This window comes from Pecten maximus, chromosome 6 (assembly GCF_902652985.1).
Source record: "Pecten maximus chromosome 6, xPecMax1.1, whole genome shotgun sequence".
NCBI lineage: Eukaryota > Metazoa > Mollusca > Bivalvia > Pectinida > Pectinidae > Pecten > Pecten maximus.
This window is the reverse complement of record NC_047020.1, coordinates 7,402,945-7,422,595: the sequence shown is the minus strand read 5'-3', so window position 1 is coordinate 7,422,595 and position 19,651 is coordinate 7,402,945. Positions and strand designations below refer to the sequence as shown.

The 19,651-nt window shown below is 35.0% G+C and overlaps 1 protein-coding gene across 1 annotated transcript in view; it reads right to left on the bottom strand.

The window, feature by feature from the left end:
• LOC117329979 (nuclear pore complex protein Nup98-Nup96-like) overlaps nt 1-3,987 on the bottom strand; it is a 57,062-nt gene extending 53,075 nt beyond the window's left edge. Inside the window, exons 1-7 of the mRNA XM_033888211.1 lie at nt 3,856-3,987; nt 2,593-2,695; nt 1,967-1,999; nt 1,321-1,512; nt 915-1,055; nt 544-639; nt 183-346 (exon numbers count right to left, since the gene is read on the bottom strand). Coding sequence (XP_033744102.1) covers nt 183-346; nt 544-639; nt 915-1,055; nt 1,321-1,512; nt 1,967-1,999; nt 2,593-2,635 — 669 coding nt within the window. The 5' untranslated portion in view covers nt 2,636-2,695; nt 3,856-3,987. The remainder of the gene's footprint in view (nt 1-182; nt 347-543; nt 640-914; nt 1,056-1,320; nt 1,513-1,966; nt 2,000-2,592; nt 2,696-3,855) is intronic.
• Nucleotides 3,988-19,651: the final 15,664 nt, after the last annotated feature.

Below are 19,651 nucleotides of genomic sequence, written 5' to 3'. Positions count from 1 at the left end.
CTCTAGTTATAATGTTAATCTAACAGTCAAAAGAATGACCCCTAGTTATAATGTTAATCTAACAGTCAAAAGAATCAGAATGGCCCCTGGTTTTACTGACCCGGCATCCATTTGTGGTTTTCTGTTAAATTTCAGTTCCATCGATATTACCCCATTGTTGTTAAACTTCTCAATGCTCCTACCTCTAAACTTTTGTTCTGGTACTCCTTCATAGCAGTAATACACTGGTGACGCGTGCTGATGTGCGTGCTCACTCCATTCTTCACCATGGTGTCCTGGCTGACTGGGGCACTAAACTTGAGATTTGTACCAACTTGAGAATTCGGCTGCTGTTGCTGACCAAATCCTAGGTAAATTTCAAACCAGTTATAAACATTAATCTACATGCATTTAAATCGATCGGATAGAAATTCTGGAAAAATCTTAAGTTATGGTTCCAGGTGGGAATTTTCATTAAGTCAAAGCCAAGTATAGACCTGCCAGTGCAATGAGAATAGGTCGCTACTTGATTAATTTTTTCAATTTTACAATAGGGGTACTTACCACTGCTTCCAGCTGTCTGTCCAAACAAAGATGTGTTGCTGGGTTGTTGACCAAACAGACTGGTCCCTGTCCCTGGGGTACTGGTAGCACCAAACCCTAGTATGAAACAAACAGATAATTCAACATGGCTTATTTTCTATCTATCCTGAACATTTTCTGTAATCTTTCTTTACTTGGTAATATCTATGGGTCCTTTACAACTTGGGTTATTTTCTATGTATCTATCCTGAACATTTTCTGTTATCTTTCTTTACCTGGTAATATACATGAGTCCTTTACTACTTCAATCATCTGTCTTTGTTTCATTATAGAAGTAAAGTGAAAGTTTGTTGCAAAGCTTTAGATAATAAAATGTGCATTTTTGTAGCTACCTCCAAATCCTGGGGTCTTGGATCCAAATGCATTGGCGGTAGCTGGGGTTGAGAAGAGTCCACTTCCTGTATTTTGCTGTGGCTGTTGTCCAAATAGACCTCCCCCACTGGTAGTGCCTGCTGCAGGTGTACTTCCGAATGCTGGTAATAAACATGCATTATTTGATATATATATATGAACATCAAATATTTCAAGAAACCATTGAAAACTATTAATAAATGATTGTGTTCATAGGAAAACTTTAAATTGTAAGTCTGTTTCATAAGAAAACTTTCATAAGTTTATACTTGTCATATTCTTTTTAAATGTCATGGGGTCTTCAGAATTTGTTGGAACTAAAAGTTATTATCTACCACTTTTAAAATAGAAACAATCAAGGAGTCATTTTTAAACCTCCAGACTTACTGAATCCTCCAGACTGAGATTGTCCAAAGGTTCCTGTTGCTGGCTGACTCCCAAACAGTCCTCCAGTGCTGGTGCTAGTCTGGCCGAACAGTCCCCCTGCTGGGGCAGCTGTGGGTTGTGCCCCGAATACACCAGTATTGGGAGTACCAAAGGCTGTAGTTCCTGCAGGTTTTGCACCAAAGCTGTTATTGCCTTTAGTAGCATAAACCATTCAACAAATAGAACCAACCAGACAAATTAACAGACATGCAATAAAAACCATAATAAAGTCAGACAGGAAAAGGAACTACAGAAAACTAAACAGAAAGTAACTCTTATATATAATTATACTTAACAAAAAACAAAAACAAAAAACAAAAAAAAAACAACAACAATAAACAAACAAACAAGGGGGGGGGGAAACAAAACTAAACTAAATTCAGAGACAAATCCTTCCAGAAATTGAAAATTCTGAGTTTAATGCTCAGACTTTCCACACACCTGTATAGTAAGCATTGTTACTTTATAAATTTTAAACGTAGAAATCTTGTTAATCATTACAATTTTAAAAGCCTTATCCTATCTCACCCTTAAAATCTGTATGAATTGAAAAGGAATATTGTTTGAGCTCTCAATTTTTGAAATATGAAGAAATATTAGTACATACCACCTCCAAAGGGTGTAGCCGTCCCAACGTTAGCTGTTAACAGAAAATTAATATCATTTAGAACATATGACATAAACAACCAACACTACACATATACATATTCATTTGACATCTTAGACTACTTGTGCATTGCACATTTTCATGACAGATTAAGTTTGAACAACATACTTAAAACATATATATAGAGTATTGATCCACTGAAAAATCTAAATCTATGAAAATAAAGTTATGAAGTGAAACAATTAAATGATTAGACCAGAATCATATTCATCTATGAGTGGCACAGGGGCATTTGAGACTCCCACTAGAAAAAAAAATCCTGGGGCTGAGACCACCACATAAATTGTTACCTTAGACTCCACACAACCATCAGCTTAGTAACAACAATAGATAGTTACTAATTGACAACTAGTACAATTATAAGTGTCTGATTTTTTTGTCCCCATCCATCATTTCTGTTACAGACTGGATATCTCTAAAACAAAACTCTTTTCCCAATGATTAAAACTTATTATTATTGATGCCTGCTTATACTTAAGCTCATCCATGCCAACTTATAGTTCTAAACTAGCTTGAATAAAATTAACACAGATAAGAATTTTACAACACCCTTGGTTTGTACTTACTATTTGCTGGAAAACCAAACGGTATTGGTTTGGCACCAAACATCTTGATACGAAGTCTTAGCACAAGTTGCGACTATTTTAAAATTTACTGACCTTTTTTGCACTGAAAGAAAAATAAATTTGCTATAATACATTGTTAATTACATTATATTACTATATTTGTATTTGGTGTCATTGCTTAAATTATCATCAACGATTTTGACGAATTTCTTGAATTTTACAATTTCCAAAAAACGAATGCGCCAGATCTGTGAAAAAAACGACTAAAATAGGAGGAAAATAGGGCGCACTCAATCGTAAAATACAACCACAATGTCTCGCAAAATCGAGACTGTCTCGACATTGCGAGGGAATTCCCAACCCACTTTTATACGTTATGTTTCAGGAAGTTTATCCGCATTCTTCTCCGACAACAACAAATTCGTACATTGTATTTTCATAGACAAATCAATTAGTAGTTATACATTGTTAACTAAGCAATACCTGCTGGTACAACACAGCGTGTAAAACCCAATACAAAATCTGAAACTAAGGGCAAATTTGTTGCAAATAAACTGGTTTAGGTTTGGGTTTATGGTTTAAACCTGGTTTTCAAAACGGTTTGTAAACTAAAACTGGTTTGCTCTTGAGAAACAAATGCGAAATTCTAGTTTTCAATATGGTGTCTTTGGGAGAAAAAGCTTCAGAGCAGTATTTGAAACGTTAATACCTCCTGAACGCACACAAATCCCCCGAATCCCAAATTATGTTGAAGACATACTTCCACAATTCAATGCAATGACAGGGAAACGCATGCAATTCTAGCAGACTTTCTTTCAAACACAAGGGAACACTGTCATACCAATGGGAAAACAATTATTAATATTTATAATTTATATTTTATTTGTCCAGTCAAATGACACTACAAGCCATAACTGGCAGGTTTGGAGCACGTAGCGCACTTCAAGAGCACATTCTGCATGTGTGTTGACAACATTCGCCATCTTGTTTTCAGAAACGAAACCTTCCAAACCACAACCGGTGGTGGTTTGGATGGTTTAATAAACTTTTTTAGGTTTATCAGAAACAAATGAATGAACCGGTTTCAGTTTAAATGTGGTTTGAAACTGGTTTACTCAACAAATGGAAAGTTTACAGAACCGGTTCGAAACTAAAACTGGTTTTAGGAGAACAAATTCGCCCTGAAATCGGAACGGAACTTGTGGCGGTTCTTCCTACAGTTTCAAATAAGATTATTTCTATTTACGTTTTATTGAAACTTACCAGTGAAGCTAAACAAATATCCACAATTGTGGTATATACTGCTTTAATCTGGCTTAATATGCAGAATCATTTTCATCTAGACCGGACCTTTATCAGAATCCATTTCCCATGCAAGAAAATGGCGGTTGATATAAATTTCCTTTGAAAAAATTCTGGTCTCTCGAATGCTTGAAAACGATCACGAAAGGCGGACATTGACCGGACTATAATATCCGGAAAGTTGTATGTCAGTTGAGGATCACATAACGTGTTCGTGAATTATTCATTAGACATAATTTTAATACCAAAATAACGTTAGCAGCAATAGCTTTATCGGTCTGACCAGAGCCCTATATTATTTAGTATATAGGTCTCTGGTCTGACATATCAATTCTGCATATTAATAAGACGAAGGCAGTATAGTAGTACATTTGAAGCCCAAAATGGTCAGGTAGAGAAAAAGGGTTAACAGAGAAAGTTCAATATTCACTTGTTTGACCAAATCCAAATCCCTCAGAACTGCTAAAATGTCGGTATATTTTTGCATCATCCGCATATATAATTGCGAAGAAGATACAATTCCCTCGAGTGATACCACTAACCACAGGGTGCTTTTTCGATGAATTCCCGTCCACTCGTTAGCACCCAAGGAAGTCTTTGGTCCAGTTTATAATGACTCTGGCTGTTAATAGGACGTTAAACAAAAACAAACCAAACCAATGGTCCAGTTTATAACCTGTACATGTATTCCATACCATGTCAGTTTAATTGGTAAACGCTGATGTGGCACCTTGTCAGATGCCGTAAAAATCAAAATAAATTATATCCATTGGTCATGCATCACTGTCTATAACATCTGTCCATCGAGAACTGTTGAGTACTAGTATAGTTGTTGTTGAGTTGACAAGCCAGGAATGAAACCAAACTGTTCAGAACTCAATAAATCATTTTTGTCAATAGAACTGTCCCCAAACATCTTTTGTAGTTTTTTCCCAATAACACTCGTTAAAACTCGCAGCTAGTCTGTGATATCCGGATACGACCGTTATATTTGCCTCCTTCCCTGTCTTGGGTAACTTTCTCCTTATACGGATTTATTGAAGATGTCTGCTTACGACTTCTGTTCATCATAGTCGTAGCCCTTTGAAAACTCTTTGCCTTAGGTACATCTTGTCTGGTCATTCGGACTTGTTATTTTGACAACCATTTTTCGATTATTTGTGGATTACAGACTAATTACTCCATAAGTTTGCTTATTGGTATATTATGGAATTTCTCTTTGGGACTCCTGTGTAAACACACAATCAAAGAATTTAGATAAAACGTCTGGCTTTGTGGCTGACGTTTATTTGTTATTGTTCACCATTTAATCCCTCGGATCCCTGTTTTTACTTTCCATTTCACGAAATATAATTATTTCCATAAATTTTTTGGCTGTAACTTGATGCCTAATGACCTTAGCTGTTAATAGGACGTTAAACAAAATAAACCAAACCAAAGTCTTCTGTCTGATTTAGTTTCCGTATCAGTGATTAGAGCGTCCGTCTAGATAAGATAAGATAAGATAAGTTTATTTCTGGTTCAGGACTTTTGAAGTCCTCTATACCAGACTCAAATAATACATGAGATTGATATATTACTTCTGTCCGGTCTACTGTACATTGTTTATGATTTAATTGATGCTTTGTAATTAAAGAAAAGTTCTTGGTTTTTCCAGTGATCGTCTAGCTTGTTTTTATAACCTATTCTGGCAATTCATTCCAGATTGACACTGTTCTGTTTGAGAAGTAGTTTTTTCTTAGCGTATTTGTGGATAGTCTAGGGAATATTTTTTTGGTATGTCCTCTGGTACTGTTGCGTTCAGCAGCATCCTTCCATAAAATGATACCATTAAAACATTCTTTATCATTGTACAGTTCTATCATATGTCCTCTAATTCTTCTGAATGCCAAAGTTGGTAGTTTGAGTTTTTCCAGCCTCTCGCTGTAGGTCAATTCCTTCATTCCCGGGAGACACTTGGTTGCTCTTCTTTGAACCCCTTCTATTTTGTTAATGTTTAAGTGAGGTGCCCACACAGGACTAGCGTAGTCCAGTTGGGATCTTACCAGACATTTATATAATGGAATAAAAGACCTGGTGTCCATAAACTGGAAAGTCCTTCTGATGAGTGCAAACATAGAGTTCGCTTTCTTAACTTTTTCAGATATATGTTCGTCAAACGAAAGCTCGGAGTCGATGATTACTCCTATTTCCTTCTCTTGTTTGGTTTTCTGCAGGTATTTCCCGTTGAGATGGTAGTCCGGTTCGGGTTCATCATGTCCTTTTCCTTTTCCCTTGCCTATTCTCATCTGTTTGCATTTGTCTGGGTGCATCTTAAGTAGCCATGTATCTCTCCACTTACACATTGTGTCCAGATCCTTTTGAAGCTCTGCACTGTCGTGCTCGCTTTTTATTATTTTGAATACTTTGGTGTCGTCTGCAAAAAGGTACATATCCGATTGAACTGTTTCAGGGAGGTCATTTACAAAGATGACAAACATTAATGGTCCTAGCACTGAGCCTTGAGGAATTCCTGATGTGACTTCAGTCCAGTCAGAGTCTGCACCATTCACAGTTACTTTTTGTTGTCTACCTTTTAAGAATTTTGCTATCCAAGAGATTATTTGGTTGGAGAAGTTGTATGAATTTAGTTTATTGAGGAGTCTATTGTGTGGAACTGTATCGAATGCCTTCTGGTAATCCATGTAAATACAATCTACAACCTGTCCTTTATCCAGGGCTTCTGTCCATATATCCAAAACCTCCTAGAGTCCCGGTCCGGGTTCGAGTCTCAGTTTGATCTGATTTGGCGCCCAACTATAATGGGGGGTATAACTGAACTGGACTGGACTGAGCGCCGGTTGACAGGTACAGGGTCCGTCTAGAGTTCGGAAGTCCTGGGTTCGCCAGTCCCGATCTGGTCGTTGCATTTTCCTCTCCAGTTACACATGTTACCAAAGCCAGGCCAATCCTTTTTATTAAGCTGACAAATTCTGGTTACATCGTTGTCAGCTTCATAACGAAATCGATATTTCCCAGCAACCTAGAAGCTATTTTTGAACTAAAAAGCTATGTATAACGACGTCAAAATTAACAATAAAATTGTTGCAGAATTGTTGTATGGACTACAAGGCTCTAATCAAAGTAAAAACAAAAACAAAACAAAAGGCTGAAACAGTAAAAGTAATAGAAGGGAAAAATAAAAATAAACAAATTAGATGGTCTACATTGTCTAGCTTCATATGTTATAAAAGAATAAAATGTTGGAGGGTATAAGCCTCATGGAAAATATATCATATATGGTCAATTTGTGCTTCATGGAAAATATATTATAGGCCTATTTGGTAAAATTCTTACTGCTAACTGCTAAAAATCCTACTATATAAAGATATAACCGTGACACGTGTATCGAGTAGATTCGATATAATATTTCAGCGCTAAGTCCTATTTGTGATTTAGACAGTTACAGTTAAAGAGAAAATAAAGACACGTAATATATAAACCTTACCTTGTTTCTCGGAAAATACTATCATATAAGGCTATGTCCTCTTGTACTGAGTGTTTATATATATTACCCAATGACGTTCAATTTATATTTAACCATCACGGTATATTTATAGCAAAGGGGATTTCCAGGAATATCACTGTGCAGTAGATTGTACTAGCCGAGGCTAGTTCCAACAAGCTGAGCTCCGGGAGTAACTAGTTACGGAGGGGGTCGCCCGAGGTTCCGTCAAGTTTACACTCAGTACGATATAATATTATAATACAATTATAAATGAAGAGGCCAAGTTCCGACTAAATATAAATGTGATGCCATTTATTGTATAAAGTTGTGAAATGTCTATTCGGATTTCATTTGGGCAGAGTGTATCGACTCGTATGTAAGATAAAACACTGTACTTATTCCTACTGTGTTGACATGATTTTATTATCATTATAAACAATGATATCAATGATAAAAGTTATAAACAATGGTAAAAGTTATAAACAATGGTAAAATCTATAAACAATTATCATCGGACTCTATATCGACCAGAATCACCCCCCAAACTCAGTCTTCAGGAATCCAAATCCTTTCCTTTCTCTTTGTCGTTTTTCATATATGCCAGTTAGGCTTATTACGAAGTTGTGACGCGGTATAACATTTTTTTATTCTGTTAATTAAACAATGCTGGTCTGGTGACAACTCATAAACGTAAGGCTGGCTGTCATTTTAGAGTGAAACTATAACAGATGTATTTAATGCATATCCCACAGAGTGAAGTAGGCTCAATAATATCAGGCAACATATTGGTTAGTAATGTCTTCCAAATAACACACTAAAATTCTTAATGTGAAATACTATGAACTAAACAATTAACGAAAATGAAACAATACATGTAAAACTAGTAACATAAAAAATATCCAATATTATACTTACTTGTTCAAAACACCTAGGCCACCATATTACGTCACTTTACTTATATAGCACGTGACTTGCTACTCCGCGCACAGGCGTCTGCGTCCGGTTAATGGTTAAGCTATAATAATATTGCTACTACTATTTTGTTAATATAGTATATTAGTAGCAATATTATTATATCTTAACCATTAACCAGACGCAGACGCCTGTGCTCCGCGAAGCATTATATGAAAATAAATAAATAAATAATCATCTAACATAAATATAAACTTGACTTCCTGCAACACAAGTACACTTTCGGGTAAAAACTCTTACCGCAAAATTTAGTTTTACTATACTTATTGATTTCTTTGTATTTTCAACTTTTTTTCAATCACTCGCCCAGACTTCATTCATGGTTTTATTTTGTTGATATAAGAAATTCCTCGTGCAACATACCGATGCTGAATATCTCGTATATTAGAAGAAATTAAAATTAGCAACACAATTAAATTACCCGTGCACCGTCACCATTAATAAACTTATCAAAATTTCAAAATGACGTGCGAAAATTCATGTAGTAAATAACCTTTTGAATTTTCATGAATACGTGGCAACGGAAATAAATGGATTTATTTTGAAAATGAACTTGAAACCAATACACTGTATCTTTCAGCGTACAAACTTTTGTTAAAATCGGCCTATCTAAAATTCAGGAAAATTCTCACACAAAAAAACAACAACCCAAAACCCGTTTAAAAGATTATGAAACAGAACTAGATTGTGCAGAAAGACCTGACCCAGTAGCCAGTGCGATAGATACCAGTCGACAGAGTTTAAGTCTTTAGACATAACGGGCGGTACAGGTAATCATATATACATGGGTATTATTTAAATCTAGATATATCCTCGACACTGATCTGGAGAGTGACGCCTCTCGTACCCGCCCTCGGATACACGAATACTGTACATGTACCCAATAACAAACTTACACCATATGGACCCACCCCCTTAACGACTGCCCTGAATAGTATTAATAAAAAAAATAGCCACTACTTCTTCTATATCAAATTTTATATAGTAAGAGAAGGGGCTAATATGTTTTCTATAAATATTACCAGAGACTTTTATATTTGATATACAAGTCCCTGATATTTATGAACGAATAAAATCAATAACAGTATCATTACAAGGCGTAGCTGCCATGTAAGCACACAATACCGAGCGTGTACACCATTTTCCTAAATACTATTATATATATGTGTATGTGTACGTATTAAAGCATTAAAACACGTACACTGACATATACACGTACATTGACCTATACACGTACATTGACTCATCCGGAACAATATGTCGGTATCGGGCTTTAGTAAATTTTCTATCAAAATGATAATACACGTAATTGAAATGTCAATTTTGAAAATTGTAACAAAATCATTATTTTATTAATCTATTAATTTCGCTGGATAGTTGCGGATCACTATTTGTCTATAAGTCTCTGCTATAATCATACTTGATATAGAATAGGCCTAGGCTATATATGGCAAACAGAAAATATTGACAATATCTCTCACATCATAATTAAGGCAGTCATTTAGTTATTTAAAGACAAGATTGCCTAGAACAAATTAGAACGTCATCAAAGGGTTTTACATGTCAATTAAGTATGCAGGCTTATTTGAGAAAACCATTAGGGAAAGGATACTTAATTAAAAGAAATAATTTTATTCTAAAATGTCCATGCTATTCTGATATACATAAGAAATTTTTGAAAAGTAACTATTGCAAGCAAGTTTAAATTGATTGTTATTTAACGGACAAAACACAAAAGAATTAGAAAAAAATACCAAATATTAGTACACTGTACATGTATATTTAAGCGGCAAATGCCAAAAAAATCATTAACGCTCACCGAGTATATTATCTCTGACACGTATTTATTATTTTTTGATATTATTTATGTTATGTAATAATGTATAATAATGTAGAATAATAATGTATAATAATAATAATATATACTAATGTGTAATAATGTATGATAATGTATGATAATGTGTAATAATGTATAATAATGAATAATAATAATAATTTATAATATTGTATAATCATGTATAATAATTTATAAAAATGTATACTAATAATGTATAATAATGTATAATATAATGTATAATAATGTATGTGTATGATACTGATGAGTCAGAAGACTCAAAGTTATGTAAGAACGACAATGAGAACAGAGCTGCCGTCCAGGGAACTTTCTCAATACTGACTCGGAGTAAAATACCTTCACATCATCATTCTTTATTCCTCAAAATTTGAGAGTACAAAAGGAAGAAAAGAAAAAGAAGTTAAATTGAAATGGACATAATTACATTGAATTATAACGTTAACTGCACATCGTGATTAAGAATCACATCTGATCTGTTCCATTTGACTCATTCTGAGTAACATATCTTATTTCACATCACTTAGGCGCGGAAGTAAATTTCAGCTGATTTCTTTAGTAGGTACGCACAGACTTTGGTAAACTCTTCAGTAAAACATCACTGTCAAATTCAAAATCTGAGATTTTCCCTTTGAATATTGTCTGAAGCAGGAGGTCTTCTGACAGGTTAGAGATTATCAGATAAGGCTGCACGCCATAATAATCAACCACTTTTGTTTAAAATGTATTTCTTAGCGTAAAGGTATTGGTACAGTCTGTAACAAAATGTCTTATAGTGTCATAGAACGGTTTTCTACACAGCTTACATATAGCATATTTTTCCACAGGAACACACGTGAGCATTTTGCATATATATAACACTGTTCTTTTGTCGATACCAGATGTTTTAAGCATGTCATACGGTTTGCTATTAGTACAATGGACAGACCGAAATCGAATGAAATCATTGTCTCCGTTCATTCTCTCGGACACTAGTCGATCCTCATATATAGCAATAGCTCCGTTTACAAACAGTTTCCATTGAATCTTTGATGGGAAATCTGCGTTTCGAATATAACACTGAATAAAGTCTAATAATCCATACTTTATTAAAATTGACAAGATGTCGGGGATAAATCCCATTTGATTTGTTTCTTGGCCATCTATATATTTGAAAAGTCAACGGATGAATTTTCCTTTCGGAACACTGCCAGGTGTGCATTTAACAATACAGCATAAAAAGTACAATTTCCGCTTTTCAATTTCACACTGAATCCTGCGTATTCCAACCATACTTTCGCACATATTTCATCAAAGCAGTAAGATATACACGAATGGTCCATTTAGACCTTAGCTATTTATATAATGACATCACACAGCTTATTCAAATGCGACCAAATGACACAATTTGAAGTCCATGTTTCTCGCTTGTGGCGCTCCCAATGCTTACACATTCAAATCCCTCCAGTTACGCGCCTGTTATTAGGCAGATGGCCCTTAATACTTTCCCCAAACCCACTCTCTCCTCAGTAGACTGGCAACCAGACCCTAAGTGTTTTTTTTGTTTGTTTTTCTGTTAAGAATTGACAATTTGAATTCTAATACTAGATTATCTCCCCCTAGTTTGAAAATTAGAATCTGACATATTCTAAGGACCAAAATCATAAAGCTCAATTTTATTGATAATTTGAATATTCTAGTGACAATGGACTAGTCTATCTACTCTGTTTAAAGCCAGAGTCAATATAAGTTGTAGACTATCAGAAGACAGGATTGACGTCAACAAGTTAAAGTCTACTGACCATTACCGAGACAGTGTCTAGAAAATTAGCCATCCTTCGGTAATTTATATAGGGATTGGATTTCACTTTTATGTTAACCATGCTTTTATGGAGCAATTCCTCTAAGAATATATTCTATGGGGCGCGCTATACAGCGGTGTTCTTCATTTTCAACAACTTCCACAATTCTATCACAAAATCTCTTGGTATATTTGTCAGGAGTAGATGGACATGCGAGCTTTTTTACGTTAAAATCACACACTTCAATTTAATGACCCGAATTTGGATATTGCATTGTAGATTTTATTAACAAAAAGAGCGTATAACAAAAGATTAAAAATTGAAGTCACAGAATTGATGCTGTTTTTGTAACGAACAATATTGTAGTTGTACTCCTCAAAAGGACTAGTGATACAATGAAAACATACATATTTTTGTAATAATGAATATGTGTAAATGTGTAACTGAACAAGGGCCTGCAGCAATCGGAGGTCACAGGAGAATGGCATGAAACATTCAAAAGTCAAGGGAGAAGGGTCCGAAATATTCAAAGGTCACAGGAAAACGACATGAAACATTCAAAAGTCACGGGAGAAGGACCCGAAATATTCAAAGGTCACAGGAAAACGACATGAAACATTCAAAAGTCACGGGAGAAGGACCCGAAATATTCAAAGGTCACAGGAGAACGACATGAAACATTCAAAAGTCACGGGAGAAGGACCCGAAATATTCAAAGGTCACAGGAGAACGACATGAAACATTCAAAAGTCACGGGAGAAGGACCCGAAATATTCAAAGGTCACAGGAGAACGACATGAAACATTCAAAAGTCACGGGAGAAGGACCCGAAATATTCAAAGGTCACAGGAGAACGACATGAAACATTCAAAAGTCACGGGAGAAGGACCCGAAATATTCAAAGGTCACAGTAAAACGACATGAAACATTCAAAAGTCACGGGAGAAGGACCCGAAATATTCAAAGGTCACAGGAAAACGACATGAAACATTCAAAAGTCACGGGAGAAGGACCCGAAATATTCAAAGGTCACAGGAAAACGACATGAAACATTCAAAGGTCACGGGAGAATGGTCCGAAACATTCAAAGGTCACAGGAAAACGACATGAAACATTCAAAGGTCACGGGAGAAGGACCCGAAATATTCAAAGGTCACAGGAAAACGACATGAAACATTCAAAAGTCACGGGAGAAGGACCCGAAATATTCAAAGGTCACAGTAAAACGACATGAAACATTCAAAAGTCACGGGAGAAGGACCCGAAATATTCAAAGGTCACAGGAAAACGACATGAAACATTCAAAGGTCACGGGAGAATGGTCCGAAACATTCAAAAGTCACGGGAAAAACAATCAAAGGCCACTTTAGAAGGGCCCAAAACATTCAAATATCACAGAATATTTTGTATTAAAGGTGCTTTTCATTCATGGGACATCATACACTATTCATATCAAAACAGTTACATATTTCCTTATCGATATAACTTATCAACAACCAGATATGAACAAATAGGACATCAATCCAGAAATAGACTAACAATAACGAGGTAGAACTCGTGACAAGGAACAACACGTCAGCCTTTCAGATAGTAGACGATAATATCAAATATTTCCTTAAAAAATAACAAAACTCTGAATCACACTGATAGTGAATAATACAGAGAATAAATAAGTTTATGTATTTTTCAATAGTTTTTAAGTATACTATGTTGCTATCACAATCTTTGTAATACATGTATATATTTATGTAGAGGGCTTTTATAAGTTGTTAAAAACTTGTGCCCGATCCAATTGTGTCTAAAAAATAAGATACGTTCAAATCAAATCAATAGTTTGTTAATTATTTATTATCTAATACTTTGTTACAAAAGACACATCGTCATTTTTATCATTGTTTTTGTCTTTTGGGTACATTTATGAAGTACCAGATTTTTGTTTTAATGTCGGTTTTCTCTATTGTTTTGAGTACATTTATGAAGTATCAGATTTTGGTTTTAATGTCAGTTTTCTCTATTGTTTTGAGTACATTTATGAAGTATCAGATTTTTGTTTTAATGTCAGTTTTTTTCTGTAGTTCACTTTAAACATTTGAAAAAAATTTGAGAAAAAGATATTTATGGTATCCATACATACAGCAACATAATGATTTAGATGTGTTTTTATCATTGTTTTTATGATGGTTTTATAGCATCAAATTATTTCATCAATGATGGTATTATTACACGTAACGCATATTTTTAAAGTATGTTTGGTTTGTATCGAATATTGAGCAGATTAAAAGTTACATATTATATAGCATTCAACTTACCTTCCATCAAACTCTGTAGTGTTTAAGTGTTGAAGTTCAAGTCAAATTGTGAGTTTATATATAGATCACTATGTCTATTTTTAGGCTTGTCTATAGTTAGGCTTGGTGGTTTCCACTACATATATATATACATATTGTAGGCGTGTTGGAATACATCATCATATCTAAACATCTGTTGTGTTAATTATCTATAAGAGTAAGAACAGTATGATTATATATTGTAGTGCCTACTAAGGCGCTTTACTTTTTCATATACAGTTGTAGTAAATTCATTCATGACCATTTTATTTGTCACTTTCTAGGTTTGGGAGCCTCTCTGGACCAGTTGGTATATTTTGTTTCTTAAAAAATTCCGTTTATTAATGAATTTTCAAATGATAAATGCATCCAGTAAATATTTTGCCACTTTCTAAGTTCTAATTGTAATAATAGGAAGGTTTAAATGAACCAGAAATTACAAGCCGTATTGATGACAGTTTTAAAACCCTGTTTAGGTATAAACAAAACAGTTATGATTACCTGGGGATTTGCCCTGGACAATGTTGGCTTTTCATATACATGTACGCAAATACAAAGAACGGAAAAAGAAATCTTAACAAATATAAAATGAAATATCCATATATAAAAATACATAAAAGTACATACCGCAAATTAAAACATGCGAGTAGTTTTCAGAAGAACTTTCATTTATTCAATGTAAGACTGACCTCTACAAACAAAATTTACTTTTGCGATTTTGGTCTCTAAGATATTCTGATTCCGAGTTTCAAACTAGGGGGAGATAATCTAGTATACGAATTTAGCTGAAAAATTTTGAACAAAAACTAGAACTGTCGCCAGGATGGCTGACTAATATCCCCACAATCCGCAATACTGGAATTGTTATTTAGAGGCTAAAGTTAGAGAACCAGTGCATGTCCCTATTTCTGAGATTCAGAATGGCTGGAATATGTGTTGTTTACAATAAAGAGAATTTAGTCATAAGTTTTGTTGAAATCAGTCCACAGGTTTTGGAAGAGTCGTCTGGATAATAAAAACCTGTCTATAGCGACCAGTTACCAGTGCAACGAAAATTTGAAATTTAAACAGCTGCATGCACATCTGCACATGTTCCCTAAAATTCCCGTGAAGTTTTGTTATAATCTGCTCACAATTTTAAGATGAGTTGTCCGGACAAAAATAAACAAAAAACAAAAAAACTATGAATAGCGAACTGTAACCATGGCAACTAAAATTTTGTAATTTTAACAGCTGTATTCACATGGTCCTCTCTGTTTGTGTGAAGTGCTATTGGAATCGGCCCACCGGTTCAGGAGGAGTTGTCCGGACAAGATGTGTCTACAGACAGACGGACGGACGGACAACCCGATTCCAGTTTACCCCCCGGCCCCCAACTTCGTTGCGGGGGTATAACAAAACAAACAAAACAACAACAGCAACAAAAACAAAAACACAAACATCAAAAAAGGAAAGAAAAACAAACTAAAGACATTATAATAACGATTCATGAAAATTTGTTTTTGAACACACTCATAAAGTGACACGTATATAGGTAAAGGTACAGTAATACCTAAATATAAATATACAAAAGAAGCCAAGGGACTTTCCTGTAGGTACCTACATAAATCCTATTTCGACGACATAATACGTGTATACCTAAATAAATCATATTTAGACAACGTAACATATCTAAATATATTCGAGTAAGAATAAAAAGATGGAAATGTTTGCCATGATCCATATTCCCGCAAAAAAAACGAAATTCGAGTATTTTTAAACACTTTGTTAGAATATAAAACAGGTTACCATGACAATTAACCACCAAGTTGGAGAACTTCTCCATATATTTTATTTTATATTTTCTTACTAAATAAAACATACATATACTTAATGTATATGCCAAAGCGAAATAGTATATTCAATTGGTTAACTTTTGTAAAAGATAAACTTTTTTCACTCGGTCTTGGTGATATGTGGACAAATCAAAATAATTTAAATATTTCTGTAGACTTGCCATATATTAAGCAAAGAATTTTTGACGCTGCACGACAAGATATGTTTGCAATATTGGAGAATTCCTCAAAATGTAATTTGTATAGACATATAGAAGATGATATATCACTACAACATTATTTAAGTAAATATATAACAAAACGTTATAGAATTGCTTTTAGTAGATTACGTCTCTCAGCACATACTCTGTACAACTGGTCGATATCAGAATATTGGAAGAAGTGAACGTTTGTGTAAAGTTTGCCACTCTGGTGACATAGAAGATGAATATCACTTCCTCTTCATTTGTCCTAACTTTCAAGCCTTAAGATCAAGATGCATTAAGACGTATTATTGGAAAAAAACCATCAGTATTTAAGATGATACAATTAAAAAGTACAGCTAACTTCAAAGATTTAACAATGTTGTGTAAATATGTATATGATGCCACACAATTAAGGAAAAACTTTATATAACTTAAAAAAAAAAAAAAAAAACAATTTCACAGATGTCCATTCTCTATAGGTATTGTTACGTCACTGCTATATTGCTGTGACCGCCAATTTATTGTATTGTATATATGTTACATGTACTGATGAGCTGTAAAGCTTAAAGTCAATAAAATGAATTGAATTGAATTGAATATAAAGCTTTTTTTACAAGTTTGACGAAGGTAATCTTGATGAAAACATTAACTATCAAAAAAATAAATATATATAAAATATAATGTAAAATCTGTATATAGTTTTTTCCAAAATAAGTTTGACACTTTAACATTTTGCCAGATCATCTTCTTTGCTGAATTTTTGTTTAATATATTATAGATCGAATGTAGATCAAGATTTCTGTAATTTTTTCCGAGTTCGAAATTTTGTTGTCTTGTCGCATTAATGATATATATTTCTTAAAGATTTTGTAGTGGGGCACCTGAAACAATATACCACTTTTGCGGGGATTCTACACATAGTCACTCTGGACATGTTTTATAAATTCAGTTTTTCTCAAATATAATATTGTTTGGGAAAGAGAACCTGCTACTTTCCTAAGTGATAGATTTATAGATTTAAATATATGCATATAGCTTATACATAGAGATACACTGTATATCATTAATGTATATTAAACTGTTTTATCTTTATCAGTCTAATCTGATGTCAGTGGGTTTTTTTCTCCATTCGGTATTATGATATCAAAGATTACACGTGATGATAATTACTGATAATTGATTCTGATATAATAATCATCAGTGATTGTGCTATTTTGGGAACAAATAATTCCCGTCATAGCTGTGACTATAAATAGCCAAGGGAATTTCCATAGTGTAGAATATGTGACGTAAATTTATTTCTATTTTCTTTAAAAAGATCTTATTACATAAATAAACAAAATAATGTAAATATTTGGTTAAAACACAATCCCCACCAATCATATATTCAGATGTTTACAGGTTACAATATATAACGTTTTAATAAAATTATGAATTGTGTTGAAGTGAAAAGACGTCTTTTTATACAAATGTATAGTTAATCAAAAATGTAGCACAAATCATACTATGGTTTTATGCTTTGTATGTACATGACTACTGGCTTAGACATTAACAAGACAAGGTATCGAGAGAGACAGGTTGATGTTGACTACTGGCGGAGACATTAACAAGACAAGGTATCGAGAGAGACAGGTTGATGTTGACTACTGGCGGAGACATTAACAACACAAGGTATCGAGAGAGACAGGTTGATGTTGACTACTGGCGGAGACATTAACAACACAAGGTATCGAGAGAGACAGGTTGATGGAGACATTAACAAGACAAGGTATCGAGAGAGACACGTTGATGTTGACTACTGGCGGAGACATTAACAACACAAGGTATCGAGAGAGACAGGTTGATGTTGACTACTGGCGGAGACATTAACAACACAAGGTTCCGAGACAGACAGGTTGATGTCGACTACTGGCGGAGTCATTAACAAGACAAGGTATCGAGAGAGACACGTTGATGGAGACATTAACAACACAAGGTATCGAGAGAGACAGGTTGATGTTGACTACTGGCGGAGACATTAACAACACAAGGTATCGAGAGAGACAGGTTGATGTTGACTACTGGCGGAGACATTAACAACACAAGGTATCGAAAGAGACAGGTTGATGTTGACTACTGGCGGAGACATTAACAACACAAGGTATCGGGAGAGACAGGTTGATGTTGACTACTGGCGGAGACATTAACAACACAAGGTATCGAGAGAGACAGGTTGATGTTGACTACTGGCGGAGACATTAACAACACAAGGTATCGAGAGAGACAGGTTGATGTTGACTACTGGCGGAGACATTAACAAGACAAGGTATCGAGAGAGACAGGTTGATGTTGACTACTGGCGGAGACATTAACAAGACAAGGTATCGAGAGAGACAGGTTGATGTTGACTACTGGCGGAGACATTAACAACACAAGGTATCGAGAGAGACAGGTTGATGTTGACTACTGGCGGAGACATTAACAACACAAGGTTCCGAGAGAGACAGGTTGATGGAGACATTAACAAGACAAGGTATCGAGAGAGACACGTTGATGTTGACTACTGGCGGAGACATTAACAACACAAGGTACCGAGAGAGACAGGTTGATGTTGACTACTGGCGGAGACATTAACAAGACAAGGTATCGAGAGAGACAGGTTGATGTTGACTACTGGCGGAGACATTAACAAGACAATATATCGAGAGAGACAGGTTGATGTCGACTACTGGCGGAGTCATTAACAAGACAAGGTATCGAGAGAGACACGTTGATGGAGACATTAACAACACAAGGTATCGAGAGAGACAGGTTGATGTTGACTACAGGCGGAGACATTAACAACACAAGGTATCGAGAAAGACAGGTTGATGTTGACTACTGGCGGAGACATTAACAATACAAGGTATCGAGAGAGACAGGTTGATGTTGACTACTGGCGGAGACATTAACAACACAAGGTATCGGGAGAGACAGGTTGATGTTGACTACTGGCGGAGACATTAACAACACAAGGTATCGAGAGAGACAGGTTGATGTTGACTACTGGCGGAGACATTAACAACACAAGGTATCGAGAGAGACAGGTTGATGTTGGCTACTGGCGGAGACATTAACAAGACAAGGTATCGAGAGAGACAGGTTGATGTTGACTACTGGCGGAGACATTAACAACACAAGGTATCGAGAGAGACAGGTTGATGTTGACTACTGGCGGAGACATTAACAACACAAGGTATCGAGAGAGACAGTTTGATGTTGACTACTGGCGGAGACATTAACAAGACAAGGTATCGAGAGAGACAGTTTGATGTTGACTACTGGCGGAGACATTAACAA